This window comes from Triticum dicoccoides, chromosome 7B (assembly GCF_002162155.2).
Source record: "Triticum dicoccoides isolate Atlit2015 ecotype Zavitan chromosome 7B, WEW_v2.0, whole genome shotgun sequence".
NCBI lineage: Eukaryota > Viridiplantae > Streptophyta > Magnoliopsida > Poales > Poaceae > Triticum > Triticum dicoccoides.
In genome coordinates, this window is record NC_041393.1 from 606,409,831 (window position 1) to 606,426,775 (window position 16,945).

Here is a 16,945-nt window from a genome sequence, read left to right on the forward strand (position 1 = left end):
GGGGGAACATACCACGTGAATGTCATGTCATCATTCCTTTGACCGCTCATGAATTAGCTATTTTTAGAAGGATCTATTTGTAAATTGGTTGGGTTTATGTGTCTACAGATTGGTGATCTACACTTCTCTTCATTAGCGGCGGTTGCTGCTCTGATGCGCGGGTCCTATGAGACCTTAGCACGACAATTTCTCGACTGTCTACAACAACGAGTTTTGCGCGGCTCCGGTGAAGGAGGGGCGATGACGGCGGCGCGCCTTCGCCTCGCTCCAGTGCTTCTACTCATCGCTAGGCGGTCAATTACCCTGGATGTAATTTTTATTATTTCTAGTGTTCTTTGTACTACCATGACAGTTGATGAATACTCCCCTCGTTCCTAAATATTTGTCTTTCTAGACATTTCAACAAGTGACTACATACGGAGCAAAATGAGTGAATCTACACTATAAAATATGTCTATATACATCCGTATGTGGTAGTTCATTTGAAATATCTAAAAAGACAAACATTTAGGAACGGAAGGAGTAGATTGGAAGTTTCTCGCAAAAAAAAACCATGCTAAGGGCGTTGGAGGAAAAAACATATATGCAGCTAAATTGTATTTATTCACGTAGAATCAGGAGAAAAAACCCGAAGATCCCATCCGATCGTTTTCCAATCATGCGGTTTCTTTCCTTCTGTTGCGCCGACTGTTGCCCTGTTTGTTGCTACATTATAGCGTTCCCTTCCCTCCTTGTTTGTCTTCCGTGACTTAACGATCACTGCGACGCAGCTCAGCAATTGACCACGGCACTGTCTAGCCGCAAATGATTCATTTTTATATTCTCTGAAGTTCGCTAATTATGCATACATATTTCACATGATTCTGTGTTGATATATAAATTAGGCTGCATTTTGGTACAAGAATTACTTCGTACCGTATTGTTTTGGATGCCGATTTCTAGCCTAGATCACTTGGGTTCAAGTCCTACGTAGCACAGGTTTTTAATCATTTTCTCCTGATTTTTTTTTGGGAAGTCGGGGCTTTATTGATTACTCATGGGTAATACACTCGCGGGCAATTACATCGCGAAGGAATTATAGAATAAAGTTGATCCAGAGACACCTCCTACGTACCTCACTAGCCTGCTTAGCGCTAAGATGAGCTGCCATATTGTCGTCTCTTCTTACAAAAGAAATAGATAAACTAATGAAGTTCCCGCATAGCTTCTTAATCTCTTGAAGAGGTTTTGCTATATCAGCTCTCGCAAAATCCTGAGATTCCCACAGGTTTACTACATCAAGTGCATCACTTTCAACCAGTATTCGCCTCCATCCCCGAAGCCAGAACCACAGCATCCAACATTGCCATTGCTTTCATCATCCTAGCTGAATTAACATGTTCATACCATCTTGCTTGGGCTCGAATAAGTTTCCCAGTATGGTCACGCACAACTAGGCCAGTACCACCTTGTCCGAGTAGCTCATGGAACTGGACATCTGTATTGAGCTTAAGGCATTCAGTTGGTGGCACTTTCCAACATTCAGGTACACGGTGTGTAGGGGTCAGTTGCTCTTTACCCAGCTGGGAAAGATCTGCAGCTATGTCAATTGTCCAACGGACTGATTGATCAATTGTTAAAAATGTTTACAACAATATTAACTATTGTTAAACATGGGAAGAGGTGAAACATAAGTAAACTAACTATTTAGGCAAGTTTAAATGAGGCCGGAAACAACAAACAATAATTCCGGAAAATCCTCATGTCCATATTTTGAATTAGCTACTGTTCTGCCCTAAAACATATTTTGATGTTGTTAAACAGTAAAACAAAGTGCACCAAGTTAACCTATGCATTTTTCTACCCCATTTTCATATAAAGTTTGTTTAATTTGGAGCTACGGTTAATTAGTTATGAAATAAATCATTTTAGCATGCGATTTATGCAAAATAATAGCAAACAACAAGTTAAACATTTTTAACATAGATGAAAGTAGCAGATTCTATGGGTGTATATAGCAACGAATTGGAACCGTTGGATGGTTAACGTGTGGTGCGGAGCATTGTTGAGAGCACAAGCACGGGAGCAGGCAAACCTCGTCGAATGTTTTTAGATTTTGCTGACACTCCATCACTGACCATAGGACGCACCTGTCATATTTCGATTCAAAACGCAGATCAATCAAACTGTTAGTACTTTCGGCACAAAAAAATTCCCCAAAATGATGTTTTTGTAAACCGTTATCAATTTGGTGGGTTTTTTTTATATGTTGCTTGCAATTTTGGTGATTTTTGGCAATTTACTACCTATGCCGCCTACCTCTACATTGCCACCGGCTCCTATGGCATCACGAGGAGCTAAGGACCTATCACATATAAAATATTTCCCAAATTTGAAATGTTAAAAAAAGTTATTAGGGTCAATTTTTCTTTTTTTTTGAAATTTTGCTTCTGATTGATTGATTAGGAACTGATTTAATTAAGTGAAATTGTGGCTCAAATAAAACTTTGAAATTATTCAGAACCCTAAATTATCATCTAGGGATTATTTATAAAGGCCAAAATTGGGCTAAAAAATGTGTGTGACCTTCCCTATAATATTTTGGGTTGATAATTTCATAAGTCTCAAACATTATTGAAACCCTAAATTAAAATTGATAATTAAATTGAACCCTAAAAGTACTTAGGGAATAAATTGATATCCCAAAATAGGGTGATAATTTAAATATATAATTTTGGCTGAAAAATATTTTTGTGAAGTTCCAAATAACAATTTGAGTCTCCGTAAATTTTTCCAAGATGATTACAATTTTCCGCAACTCAAATTGTCCTTAAACAAAAGGGAATAATTATTATTTTCAAAACAAGGTTGTGTCTTTTATTTTGGCAGGAAATCATTTTCTTTAAACTCAAAATATTAAATTGGGCCTCTGTAAATTTTTCCTAAAGGATTTGGAACACATTTGATTTTTGAATCAAATATAAACTAAAAAAACACCCGGGGCACCTTTGTTTGTCAACGTATTACGCGCGCACCACACAAACTTTTATCGAGTTCCAAAGCAGAGCGCTACCCACTAGCTCTTACGCGTACTTGCTCGGTCTCGGCGTCAGGCCATGATGCACGACCTAGTTTCGGATTGCTAATGGTTCCTTGCTACCGTAATTGCGGTATCCTAGTTGCCGCGTAGGTTGGCAGATAGAGACCCCGATCAATCGCGCACCCATCTTCCGGGCTTGCACGCTATATCGTTGGGCCAGTGCGGATGGCTGGGTTTTTCTCCCACCATTTTTGGGAAGGTTCAACCGGTTTTTCCTTTTCTGGTTTTCTTTTTTATTCTTTTTTCCATTTTTAAAATTAGTTTTTTTTAATTTAGGAACTAATTTTAAAATTCAAGAACATTTTTTAAATTCGTGACATTTTTAAATTCGTGAACATTTTGCTGAATCGGCAAAGATTTTTTGCAATTTGGGAACTTTTTTTAATTTGTTTTTTGTTCGACCAATATTTTAGAATTTTGAAATTTGTGAACGTTTTTTAATTCAAAACTATCTTTTAAGATTTGCACATTTTACAAATTTGTGAATATATTTTAAAATCCAAGTATATTTTTAAAATTCATGAACATTTTTTAGAGTTCAGAATATTTTTGATATTGAGGAAAAATATAAATTCATGAACATTTTTTGCAATTAGGGCCTTTTCAAAATCATGAACGTTTACTAAAGTTCAGATTTTATTTTTTTTGAAATCCCAAGTATTTTTGAAAGTAGCAAAAATCAGAAAATAAAAACCAAAAGGTCTATATCTATTCTATACCTACTTATATTTTTACCAATAAAGGAAATGGGTATTTTTGGTCCATCTGCTATTTTTCATAAATCTCTCTAATGTTTCTGTTAATCAACCCGTAGTCCACTTTTAAGTCAGATTTTGCTTTTCAAAAAAAACTATTTTTTCTGTTAATCAATCTGCATGCAAATTTTAACTCATAATTTTGCTTTTGTAGGAAACCCCTTGATTTTTGGGTTAATCTCGTAATACATATCAAATATCTTTTTAAATGTCCATATCTCTTAAACCATAACTCGAAATTTAACATGTTAAATATGTAGTTTGATCAGACAAATGTAGAGAAGCTAAGTATGATGTTATTTTACCTGTTAACCGTTTAAAAATGCTATTTAAGGTGCAACCTCAATCAATAGCGCATGATCAATATTTCTTTCATATCGGTGTCGATCCAGATTGAAAATGAACACCTTAGGAAAACCAGGATGAGAAACAAAAAAACATCTATAACCATGCATGCATACCTCGCCAAAACATCACACAAAAACGCAGGTTTATCATCTTATGCCAAGAGAGGGGCGCCTTAGAATTGGCCATATTCAAACGTTGTGATTGTGTCACCATTGAGGCCACCGTCGACGAGGGTGGGAAGGAGGATAAGTGGTAACACGGATTGGGATGCCATGTGTTGAAATAAAGAGCGTGAACCTATTGGAGTATGGAGTCATGATTATTAGGTTAGGGGAGTGTATTATTTTTTTTACCAGTTGCAACGCACAGGCTCTTTTACTGGTAATAATGAAGAAAAGCACATACGGATCCACTGGCCACTACAGCTGCAAGCTTGGCAACACGGTTGGAGGCTACTTCGGTGATGTCTGTCGTATCCCCAAGGAGTGTTCACTGAATCCTTCTAACTCCGTTTTGATTTCATTGAGAAATGCGATCAGGGCGAGGCCCTTTTTGTCTTAATAAATACAGTAACTGCAGGAATGTACATTAGCTATCCATAACATGAAAAAAGGTGAGCAAGAAGCAGTTTACAAATACTCCCTCCGTTTCTAAATACAAGTCTTTGTAGAGATTTCACTATGAATCACATACGGATGTATATAGATCATGGTTTTCAATTTCAGTTTCAGAAAAATTTCAGCACCAACCGAAATCACTGAAATTCTGAAATTCAGTGAATTTCAGTGATTTCAGTTTCCATTTCAGCCAAATGACCGACATATTCACTTGAATTCATTTAAAATTTTGAAAAAAATTAAAAAATATTTGAAAAATATTGGTCAAGTAAAATTTGTTTAGCTTGTTTAGTGTCTAATCACTTGAATTCTAAATACTTGTTTAGTGTCTAGATACATCCGGGTCTAAATAAATATGGGTCAAGTAATTTGGAATGGAGGGAGTAGTGTATAGTGAAATCTCTACAAAGACTTGTACTATCTAGGAACGGAGGGAGTAGAACTAAGAACATATGCAAAGAACTAAGTTCACATCCGAGAAACTCACAATAGCATGTTACATGTCTTGCAAAAAAAAAAAAGACAAAGGTCCTCTCGTCACTATCACAGTATCGCTAGTGTATATGTACTTTTATAGTGTACCAACTCCCAGAAACGGGGGCATAGTACATTGGCAAATGAGATTCATCTGTACAACGAAGATAGTCACGTGCTCGACTTGTTCGTCCATAAATTGAAATTATTCATCAATAAGTACAGAGGACCCTACAAGTAAAAACTGTCCGGAAAAAGTAAGTCCACAATGACGAAACAGGAAATAATTCTGAATATACTATTGAAAATTCCCAGCGGCGATGATTGGTCTCTCAAATCCGTGCATCTTCAACATATGAAAAGTAGGAGGATCACAATGTAGAGACCGAGGATTTACAAAAGATGGAAAAACCTGTCAACAAATACACTCCGTACTAAATTTCACCGCTCCAAGGCAGCCTGCATGTGTCGTATTCCACATCATTATGGTGGCTAGCGTGTGTGAGTCCATTCCAGTCTTCTGAATCACAAGTTGAACATGTGGAGCTTTGGGAGTTAAGGACCTCACATCTGTGTACGTGGACTATCTACCTTCAAGAAACCGAGTACCTGCAACCAACAACCAACATAACACCTCGTCAACTTGATGCTCAATTTGCACTTGCAAATGGCAGATATGTATAACTCACTAACCGGTTTCATACAAGTAGGGCTGCAAACGAGTCGAGCTCGAGCGAGTTGGAGTTGGCTCAGCTCAACTCATATTAAAATTCGAGCGAGCTCAAACTAAATGAAGATCATGACCGAGTTGTAGAACATGACTCGTACTCAGGTTGTAACGATCTCGAGTCGATCTCGAGCTAGTTTCGAGCTAAATGTGATGGTAAAAATTATAAATCTATGATGAAAAATAAAAAAAATAAGGTGAATATGTTGGGAAGCTTTGCCAAAAAAATTAGGATATTTAACATATAGTCAACCACGTGCCATAATTAGGCCTAAATCTTCTCCGCATTTAACTAAGTTTACATGTTCGTTGGTAAATAAAATGGAAAAAACTTATGGACAATTTTTATGGTAATAAATTATCTTATTTTCATTTAATATATGGTATTGATCGTTTTATGTAATGATATTCTATCGAGCTATCGAGCTAAAATCGAGCGAGCCAACATTGGCTCAAGATCGGCTCGTTTCTCGATCGAGTTACATAAAGAGTTCAAACTCAGCTCATTTCTTTTCGAGTCGATCTCGATTCGAGTCAAAAAATGAGTCGATCTCGAGCGGCTCACGAGCCTCGAGCTTTTCTTGCAGCCCTACATACAAGGCCGTGAGCTTGCCCTGTGGTGAATGCACATGAATGCAACTGTTGGGGAGCGTGTTCCTCTCGAGTCATCTGCAATGTCATGAGAAGGATCCACTAGCTCTTTCATGTTGTTCAGCGGTTTTGCCTATACAGTTGATCAAGAATGGGCTGACAATTCGAGAAGCAAAAGTCCATATGAAAACACAGAAATCTTCTCATTATGATCCCACGCATGCAAGTACTCTGGAGCCATATGCCTGTATTAAGGGTGTAAAGTTACAGTTAAAACAACAACCACATTACTGTTTTGGTCTTCTGGCTAATATGGAATTATCATTAGGCTATCGTAATTCAATGGGGAACAGACACGATTTTTCAAAAAGCTACTCTGCAAGCCCAAAAATCAGAGATCCGCACAAGGGAGCAAACATGCCGCACTTGACATCCCTAGAAATCACAGAACAGTGTGACAGACGAACACAGAAGATATACCTTAGATTGATACTCCAATTAAGAGCATGAAGTCTTGGCATCTCTGAATTAGGCATCAATGTAAAGCCTTCACGTAGGTTACACAGTCATCCAGAGATTCCAATTTCCAAGTGCAATGACTGAACCCAACCTTTCACTTGAGGGTGCTCTTTGCACTTGATCAGCTAAACGGCATTTCATCACTAGACTAATAACACCTCAAGTTATACTCTCGTACCTATTTGATTTAGAAAAATGGTGATGCTTCAGAACCAGCGTACCTATTTGAGATAGCCCTGGAACCAGGTGGCATGATGGCAGACCCACTGGCACCACAAGGGCAGAGAGGAAGGAGACTAGGAATATATTGATTTACCATGCTTAATGAAAATCTATACAATCGTGCATATATTCAGATTTCTAGTTGATGGTCAAGATGCAACTTGTGCTGCAATTTACTCTTAGGAATTAAAGTACTGAACTAGTTGTCACTTTGCCAAGTATCTCTGAGAGAGAGAGAGAGAGAGAGAGAGAGAGAGAGAGAGAGAGAGAGAGAGAGTATTTGAGTTCAAATGAGTGCCTGTCTTGTAGAACGTGTTACCGCAACAAACTATCGTGTTTCGTGTTGTCAAAGTCTCACCACGGACGATGTCTGATGTCTCAATGTGGCAAAATGCAATCCAAACCACTGTTCTTTGTTGGCCAAGATTTGAAAGTATATCAAACATAGCTAAACAACAAGAAATCTTACTTCATTTACAAATGTATGATGTTCTTCTACAGCCTCCGATGCGGGACTATAATTTCTGAACATAACATGTTTTATAGAAAACAATAAGCATGGACAACGTAAAATAATTATGCAAAATGAATAAATTGTACTTTCGCACATATTAGTCATCAAGAATTCTAAAGGTTGACTCTATGCACCCCACAGTGGCATACATTCGAGGACAAAGGTAGTAGTAAACAAGTCTATCTACATATCTATTTTTTACAAAGTAAGTCTGTACCTATCCAATAATTTTTAAGTTTAATTCTTTCAAGTTGATACGTCATTTCACACCACACTAAATGCTCTGATAAGAATCACTACATAAATAGGAGTAATAGAGGTAGACTGGTTTATATCATTCAAAAATAAACTTCTGCAATGTAAAAGAACTGTACGGCATCTATACCACCAAAATATGGCAATCAAAGAATGACAGGTATAATTGATTACCCCCAAAGCAAAGCAAGCAATGAGACTCCATAAGCCCTAGGTTTGGGTGAGCCTGACACTGACTATCTGCAAGGGAAGGATGATGCTTCTGTAACATCAACATAAGAAGATAACCAAATGCATAGTAAAGCAAATGTATCACATAGAATGGAGAAGCCATGCAGTACATACCTCCCAACTGCATGACGAGAAAGTGCCTTTGATTTGAATATGAATTGGTACGATAATCCTGTTTCTGACAAACTGATCAGCTTGAGCAACATGTATTGGCGTTTAGCTGATCAAACGGCATCCTAACTGGATGTTGCTCATCTCAAGTCAGTTATGTACAGCGCGGTGCTGCATGCAACCTGCACATGTGCCTCGCTAATATCAAAATTGCACATGTCTTCCTGGCAAAAAAAGGAAGGGATTACCTTTTAGTTAATTGATGCCTTGATCGAAGTTTTGTACTGTACAACTTTCTCAACAAAGTATCTGCTTTACTGGACTACTACAATCAATAATTGATCATATTTGCTAAATCGTGACAAGTCTAACAACCAATATATTTTGCAGGTTTAAAAAAGATCAATTATGCCATGAATGGGTGGAGCTTTCAGCAGATTCAAAACCATATAGGGACATGTGACATGGTTAGTTTCTATGGTGAAGGATGATACAGGTTGTGATTTGTAAACAACGTGACAATTCGTAGGCAAGATTTCCATGGAACGGAAAATCAGGAAAGGAAGGTGTACTGATGGGCAGAAAATTATGTCAACTAAGTTTTAGCAATAACATGTTTGGATAAATATATAGTACTCCACATGATTTGTGTGGACACTTACCATTGGACTGAAAGTTACAGACGAAATGTGTGGCCAATGAAACACACCATCTATTAGCATGAACATATCAGTCAAGCTGACTCAAAGAGCTTCTCCTCGGAGTTCACCAACCAGACTGCCAGATGCCTCATGCAAGCCATTGGTCACCATAGCATGTGTCTGAGAACTTATGGAACAGTGTTTATTCTCCATGGTAGACAGCATCTGAGAACATATATCAACATAACCACCTTTGAGCAAACCATCATTTAGAATTTTCCATGCAACTTCATCATGATTATAGCCCAGTTCAAGCAAGTCACAGAACAGTGATTTAGCCTTCTCAAATTCTCCCTCGTTACAAAGTCCCAGTATAAGAAGCTGGTATGATTCAAGATGAGGCTGAAACCTGTGTTGTATCATGTTGTGCACAAATGAAGAGGCCTTCTCAAAGGACTTGGTATCACAACAGCACTTGATAAGTAATTTGTATATCTCTTCATTAGGTGGTATATCTTTACTGCACATATGATAAAAAAGAATACATGATTCTTCAATGCGGTTGGCTTTGCAGAATCCTGCAATGAGAGAACTGTATGTCGTTATTGTGGGATTCAAACCATGTTTTGATATCCTTTCAAGAAACTGCCAAACAGTATCCAACTCTATGAAGTTCCACATGCCGGAGGTGTCTGCATAACGGAAATTAAAATTCTCTTTTAGAAGATGCTTGAGCAGAATGCAGTAGGTCGCATAATCTGGCTCACATGATGCATCCATCATGCGCTTCAGAGTATGAAATGCACGATCAATATATCCCATATTCCCACAGCCATCAATGAATGTGTTGTAGGTCACTGCATCACGGGCAACACCTTCTCTCTCCATTTCCACAATTAAGTTCTCAGCCTCCTCCACTCGACCTTCCTTGCAGAATGAGTTAATGAATACAGTATATGTGGTTGCACTTGGCTTGTGACCTGATGAAACCATTTCATCGTACATCCTTTTAGCATGGTCATGCTTCCCTTCTCTGAGCATTTCGTTGATTAGAGTTGTATAGGCAAAAATGGTACATTTTATTCCCCTTTGAGTCATTTGATCCAGTATCGGCAAAGCTTCCTGCAGCTTCTTTTCTTTGCATAAAGCATGCAGCAGTACACTATACGTGTACGAATCTGGTGTGCAGCCCTCACCAATCATGCTGTCTAAGAGGGTGGCGGCAATGTCACTTTTGCCTGCCTTGCTGAACCCATCAATTAAAATAGTATAGAGTATCTTGGTTAGGGCTACTCCTTTTCTAACAAGAAATGAATAAGCTTCTTCAGCCCTTCCAGCTTTGCACAGTGCACCAGTTAAGATGCCGTATAATTGGTCATCGGGTGTCAGATCATTCTGCTCCATCATTTCAAGTAACCTGAAAGCATTATCAAATTCATGCTGATTGCACTGGCCTTGAACCAAAGCGGTATAGGTGATAACGTTGGGAGTTATTCCATCTTTTTGCATTTTAGTTATCAGCGCCATTGCGTTGTGAAGTTTCTTATCCTGAATTAACCCATACATCAGAGAGTTGTAGGTCCATGTATTTGGCTGGCAATCATCGTGTTCCATCATTTTCAAGACCTCTAGTGCGAAATCAACCTTCCCAATCTTGCAAAAGCCATCAATTACAGATGTGTAGGTGAACACATTTGGAACCAAACCAGTTGCCGAAATTTCAGCTAACAACTCCTTCGCCTCTTTTAACCTATCCTTCTTAATGAGGCTATTGATCAACTTCCCATAAACATGTATATCAAGTTTACACTTACTCAGCATCATATTATTTTTCACCCTGAGTGCATCATCAATCCTTTCAGCTTTGCAGTACCCATCGATCAGGATAGTGAATGTGACAACCGTAGGTGTAAAACCTCCTTTAACAGCACTATCCAGCAATTGCTCAGCTTCATCCATCTTCCCATCACAGAGGCCATGAATTAAAGTGTCGTATGTCCAATCATTCGGGTGGCACCCATTTCCTTCCATCAGCTCCTTAATCCCCAATGCATCCTGCATCCTTCCTGCCTTACAGTACCCTACGATCATTGCATTATATGTCATAACACTTGGAGCAACACCTCCCCGAGACATCTCATCAAGCAACATCCTGGCGTCAGCAACCCTGCCCTCCTTACATAGGCCGCCGATCAGGAACATGTATGTGTGTGAATTTGGGGAGCACCCATCACCCCTCATCATCAAAAACAGCACGAGTGCCTCCCTTACACGCCGCGCCTCGCACAGGCCCTGAATCAAAATGGTGTAGGAGTACTCATTTCTCTGGCAACCGACCAGCGGCATCATCAGCAACAGCCAGCAGGCCCGCCTCAGGTTGCCCGTCCGGCAGTAACCCAGCACCAGCGCGTTACATGTGAACGTGTCCGGCTCCAGCCCACACTCCAGCAACAGCTTGAAGTACCGGTGCGCCTTGGGGAGGTCACCCTCCTTGCAGTAGGACTTAATCATGGCGTTGTACGTCTTGGTGTCCGGCAGCAGCCCGTCCCCGACGAGCTGCGAGTAGACCCTCTCCATCTCCTCCGTCATGTCGAAGCGCGCGAGCGACCTGAGCGCGAAGTTGTAGCAGGCCGGGGACAGCGCGTGGCGCGCGGCACCCGTTCGGCAGATTGCCCGCAAGGCGTCGGCGGAGACGCGCGTGTCCTCGGCGCTCCGCGAGCAGCCGAACATGGAGAAGACGAGCTGCTCGTAGCGCGCGGGGGAGCGCCAGCGCGAGAGGAGGTGGAGGAGCGCGGCGTGGGAGGCGGCGGTGTGGCGGAAGCCCTGGCGGCGCGCGACCCAGTCGAAGAAGGCGAGCGCCGTGGCCGGGTCCGGGGCGGCCGAGGGGGCGCGGAAGAGGTCGGCGACGAGGGCTGGCGTGACGGAGGGCGCCAGGCGCTTGTAGGCCCGGCCCTTGTTCCAGCGGCGCGTGGAGAGGACGCGGCCGAGCTCCGCGACGAGGTCGGGGGTGGAGGTGGATGGGGATGGGGATGGGGATGCGGGCGCGGATGCGGCGGCCGCTGCGCGCTGGGAGAGGGGCGGGAGGCGGCGCATGGCGGCGGGGTTTAGGGTTTTGCGGCGGCGGGAGCGTGTGAGGGGGTTAGTGGGGGTTTAGCCGCGCACCGGCGCGGAGGGGGAAGGGGGCGGAGGAGGCGGCCGTGCTTCGCTGGCTTTTCTTTCTTTTTCCCCAATCCGCTCTGGTGGTCTGGACTCTGGTCCGTTCGGCGCGACCCGGCCGAACCGGAGGCCCCGCTTACTGCACAGCATGCGCGGCGCGCTGATCTGCGCCGTTGCCTGGATCCGACGGCCCGCACGCTCCCGTCTCCGCCCCCAGCCAGAAATTCCCCACTCCCTTCCCCGGTCCGACTCCGGCCGCCATGCGGCGCCTGCTCCAGCTCCGAGTCGCCTTCCGCAACTGGAGCCCTGTCAGATCCCGGGTGTCAACTAAGCGAATTTCAGAGAGATCGAACTAGAGGAAGGGGATCTGAGATCCAGAATTTGTATGGATATTGTAAGATATATGTTTATAGGGTATTTCTTCTGCTCAAAGGCAAGAATAGGATCAATTCACGCTACCTACTCAGCCACAGCCCGACTCACTTATAGGCGAGAAAGTTACAGTTCACTGTAGCGACAACATAAGGTGAAAAGTAAAACAGTAGATGCATCCGACGGTCGACAGCGTAAGTAACTTGAGCTGCTCGATGGCGACCGTCTGATGGGGCTCGAAGCGATACCAGCTCGATGGAGGTCGTTAACTGAAGATGACACTTGGTTTGGGTTCAGAACAGCTGATGCCTGACATTGCCCCTGTCTGAGACTCGACGTGTCCTCACGGCGATTATGAGACTGATCTCCATGCTTGAGTTGTCGAACGAAAGAACGCTGGAAATGTATGCTTTATGAATTCATCATCTTCCCAGGTAGCATCTTCGGGTGCCATGTTTTCCCACTGAATCAGCCATTGAACAACAGGCAGGTTGTGTCTTGGTACTTGTCTCACTTCAAGCACCATAGTTGGTTCGGTTTTGATTGAACCATCCTCATTGACCATTGGCAGATCTGGACTAGGGATAGATTTCTTCCCCAAATGCTTCTTCAACTGTCTGACATGAAAGATTGGGTGTATCTTGACATGTGCCGGAAATTGGAGTTTGTAAGCAGAGTTACCAATTCTATGAACTACACTGAAAAGACCATAATATTTGTTCTGTAGTTTCAAGGTACCTCGAAAACCAAATGTTGCTAGTCGGTATGGAGCCATTTTCAAGTATACTAGGTCTCCATGTTGAAATTGTCTCTCACTTCTTTTTAAATCTGCATACCTCTTCATCCTATTTTGAGCTTGAGATAAATTTGCCTTGAGTTGATCTAACATGTGTTGTTTAGCCGATAAAAATTCCTGAGCTTCCAAGTCTGCTGGACCAGGGATGGCCAACTCACAAATTAAAGGAGGAGGAAATCCATATAAAGCCTGGAACGGTGACATTTTCAGAGCTGTATGGTAACTTGTATTGTATCAATATTCGGCAAGGGGCAGCCAAGATAGCCATTTCTTTGGTTCCAAAGTGGACATGCATCTCAGATATGTTTCTAAACATTGGTTGACTCTCTTTGTTTGCCCATCTGTTTGAGGGTGATATGCAGAATTGTATCTCAACTCCACTCTAAGTGCTGCAAATATGTCTCTCCACAACTGACTGGTGAATATCCTGTCTCTATCCAAAATGATTAGCTTGGGAAGTCCATGCAACCTGATGATATGATCTACAAAAACCTGAGCCACACTATGAACAGTATAAGGATGTGAGAGGGCCAAGAAGTGGGAGTATTTTGTGAATCTATCTACCACCACTAAAATGACCTCTTTGCCTTGAGAATTAGGGAGACCTTCAATGAAATCCACAGAAATATGTTGCCAGACCATGTCAGCCACCGGGAGGGGGTCTAATAGTCTAGGTTGAAGGCAATTTTCATGCTTTGCTCTCTAGCAAACTATGCAAGATGCAATGTAAGTCTCCACATGTTGTTTCATGCCAGGACAATAGAATATGCCTTTTATCCTTTGATAAGTAGCTCTCATGCCAGAGTGGCCTCCTACTGGAGAACTATGCAATGCAGCAATGAGTTGTTCTTGCAAGTTTTTGTCATTGCCCACTAGTATCTTTCATTTATATCTGATAATACCAGCATGCAAGGTGTAATTTGTGACAGTCTCAGCTTTCTGCAGCAGTAATTTCTCTTGCAAAGCTTTTGTCACATGATCATTTCTGTAGCTTGTTATCAGATCTTCAACCCATAATGGAGTGACAGAGGAGATAGCCATACATTTAGGCCACATTCTAGACAGGGCATCTGCCACTCAGTACTCCCCTTCTTGTATTGGATTGTGAAATTAAATTCCAGCAGTTTCATCATCAATTTGTGTTGCACTCCCTTTGTAATTCTTTGATTAGTAATGAATTTCAAAGACTGTTGGTCAATCTTGATAATGACACTGTTCCCTAACAGGTAGTGTCTCCATTTCTTTAAAGCTTCCAGAATAGCAAGAGCTTCTTTTTCATAGGTGGAGAGTGCAGCATTTCTTGGACAAAGTGCAGAGCTGTAATAAGCAAGGGGCCTTCCTTGCTGCATAAGAACAGCACCAATGCCATGACCAGAAGCATCAGTCTCCAGAAGAAAAGGTTGCTTGAAATCTGGTAGGGCTAAAACTGGTGCAGAGATAAGGGCCTGTTGGAGTGTTTTAAAAGCCAGATCTTGCTCTGCCGTCCACTGGAATTGTCCCTTCTTCAGACTGTTGTGCAGTGGTTTGCAAATAATGCCATAGTTCTTGATAAACCTTCTATAGTACCCTGCCAAGCCCAAGAAACTCCTCAGCTTAGTTGCATCAGTAGGAGTAGGCCACTGAGATATAGTAGTGATCTTTTCAGGATCTGTAGCAACACCTTCTCCAGAAACCACATGTCCCAAATACTACACTTTATCCACAGCAAACACACATTTGGACAACTTAGCGTATAGTTCATTTTCTCTGAGAATTTTGAGCACTTGTGCTAAATGATCCACATGCTCCTCTAATGTTCTACTCAAAATGAGTATGTCATCAAAGAACACTAGCACAAACTTTCTATTGTAGTGTGCAAAGAGAAAATTCATGAGAGCTTGAAAAGTGCCAGGTGCGTTGGATAAGCCAAAAGGCATGAACAAATATTCATAGTGACCCAAGAATGTTCGAAAAGCAATTTTGTGTACGTCTTCAGGATTCATTCTGATTTGGTGGTAACCAGACCTTAGATCCAATTTAGAGAATACTTTAGCTCCATGCCGTTCATCCAATAAATCCTCAATCACCGGAATTGGGAATTTATTTTTGATTGTGACTGAATTCAATTTTCTGAAATCTGTGCACAGTCTCATAGTGTTGTTATTTTTCTTCACTAGAAGTACAGGGGCAACATAAGGGCTCTAGCTAGGTCTGATTAATTTGTTGTCCAACAAATGCTGAATCCGTTTTTCCATTTCTTCCTTCTGGTGATGGGGCACTCTATAAGGTATGGAGTGAGGGGGTTCCACTCCTGGCATCAAAGGAATTGTGTAGTCCAAAGCTCTACTAGGTGGTAGCTTTGTAGGCTCCTGGAACACATCCTTGTATTCTTCCAACAATTGTTGGACTGCAGCTGGAATGCAGTGATTGGCAGGAGCTTCCATTAAGATGCTGTTCAATTGTATAAGAAATCCTTGCATTCCTTTGTCCAACATTTTTGGGAGTTTCTTCGCCTGCATTTCTTTCACTTCTTCATTAGTATTGAAGATAGTTGTTGTGACTTTAGTCTGTCCTTCCACTGTAAAACTGAACCGATGCCTAGGAACATCAAAAGTGACTGGGCTGACAAGGGTGAACCAGTCATAACCCAGAATAATGTCACGGCTAGGTAAATCCAGAACTCTGAAAGAGTGTTGCATTCCTAGTTTAGCAATCTGGAAAGGGCAATTTGGTACTGCAGTTGCAGATATTAGTGTACCTCCACCCGCAATGGAAATTGCTCTGGGTTTTCTGGGCAGCATATGACAGTTTGATTTAATTGCAAACTTTTCATTCATGAAAGAGGAGGAACTTCTAGAGTCTAGTAGAGCTATAGCTCTCTTACCATTAACAGATATAATTACTGTTGGGGTTTGCACCGTTGACTGATGACCCAGGGCATAAGCAGAGATAAAAATTGCTTGTTCATGTTGCTCCTCTATATTTTCTAATTGTTCTGGATGTGTCTCTTCTTGTTCTAGTGGGCCAGTATCATCCACCTCTTGTTGCATGAGATGCACATTAGGAATAAGAGTGCATTTATGCCCATGTACCCATTTGTTACCACATCTCCAGCAGTCACCAGCTTTTCTTATCCTCTGAGCAGTATTGTTGACATTGTCTGCAGATTTAGTGCCAGTTGGAGCCTGAGGTAACACATGAGTGTGTAGCTGTTTAGATAAGCTGGCACTTGTGTTCTTCTGATAGTAGTTGTTATAAGGCACAAATGCCTTTTTCTGATTAACAGACACAGGTGGGTGACAAGGTTCAATGTCCCTTGCCAAGCAATAGGCATCACTGAGAGTTCGAGGTCTCACTACTAGGGAAAAGCCTATACACAGAATCTTACCAGCAGCGCGCTCCAAAATAACTCGCTGCTGCTAACTAGCAGTAGCGCGGACAGACGAAACCCGCTGCTGAGACAAATATAGCAGTAGCGCGTCACCCCAAAGACACGCTGCTGCTATAATTCCTACGAGGCCGCCGCGAGGGTAGTTATAGAAGCAACGCGTTAAGGTG

At 41.7% G+C, this 16,945-nt stretch overlaps 1 protein-coding gene across 4 annotated transcripts; it reads right to left on the minus strand.

Annotated features, from left to right (window-relative positions):
• Positions 1-5,439: 5,439 nt before the first annotated feature.
• Positions 5,440-12,236, minus strand: LOC119340575 (pentatricopeptide repeat-containing protein At5g65560-like). Of its 4 annotated transcripts, none has more exons than XM_037612502.1 (4): positions 9,106-12,236; positions 8,447-8,667; positions 8,276-8,341; positions 5,440-5,882 (listed from the first exon to the last, which is right to left on the minus strand). In XM_037612502.1, the coding sequence occupies exon 1, from the start codon at positions 12,175-12,177 to the stop codon at positions 9,187-9,189; it is 2,991 nt and encodes a 996-aa protein (XP_037468399.1). In that variant the 5' UTR covers positions 12,178-12,236; the 3' UTR covers positions 5,440-5,882; positions 8,276-8,341; positions 8,447-8,667; positions 9,106-9,186. The 4 variants fall into 4 exon arrangements, with proteins under 4 accessions (XP_037468399.1, XP_037468398.1, XP_037468400.1 ...); XM_037612501.1 differs by lacking the exon at positions 5,440-5,882 and adding an exon at positions 6,678-6,836; XM_037612503.1 differs by lacking the exon at positions 5,440-5,882 and having other exon boundaries at positions 6,678-8,341; positions 8,447-8,663.
• Positions 12,237-16,945: the final 4,709 nt, after the last annotated feature.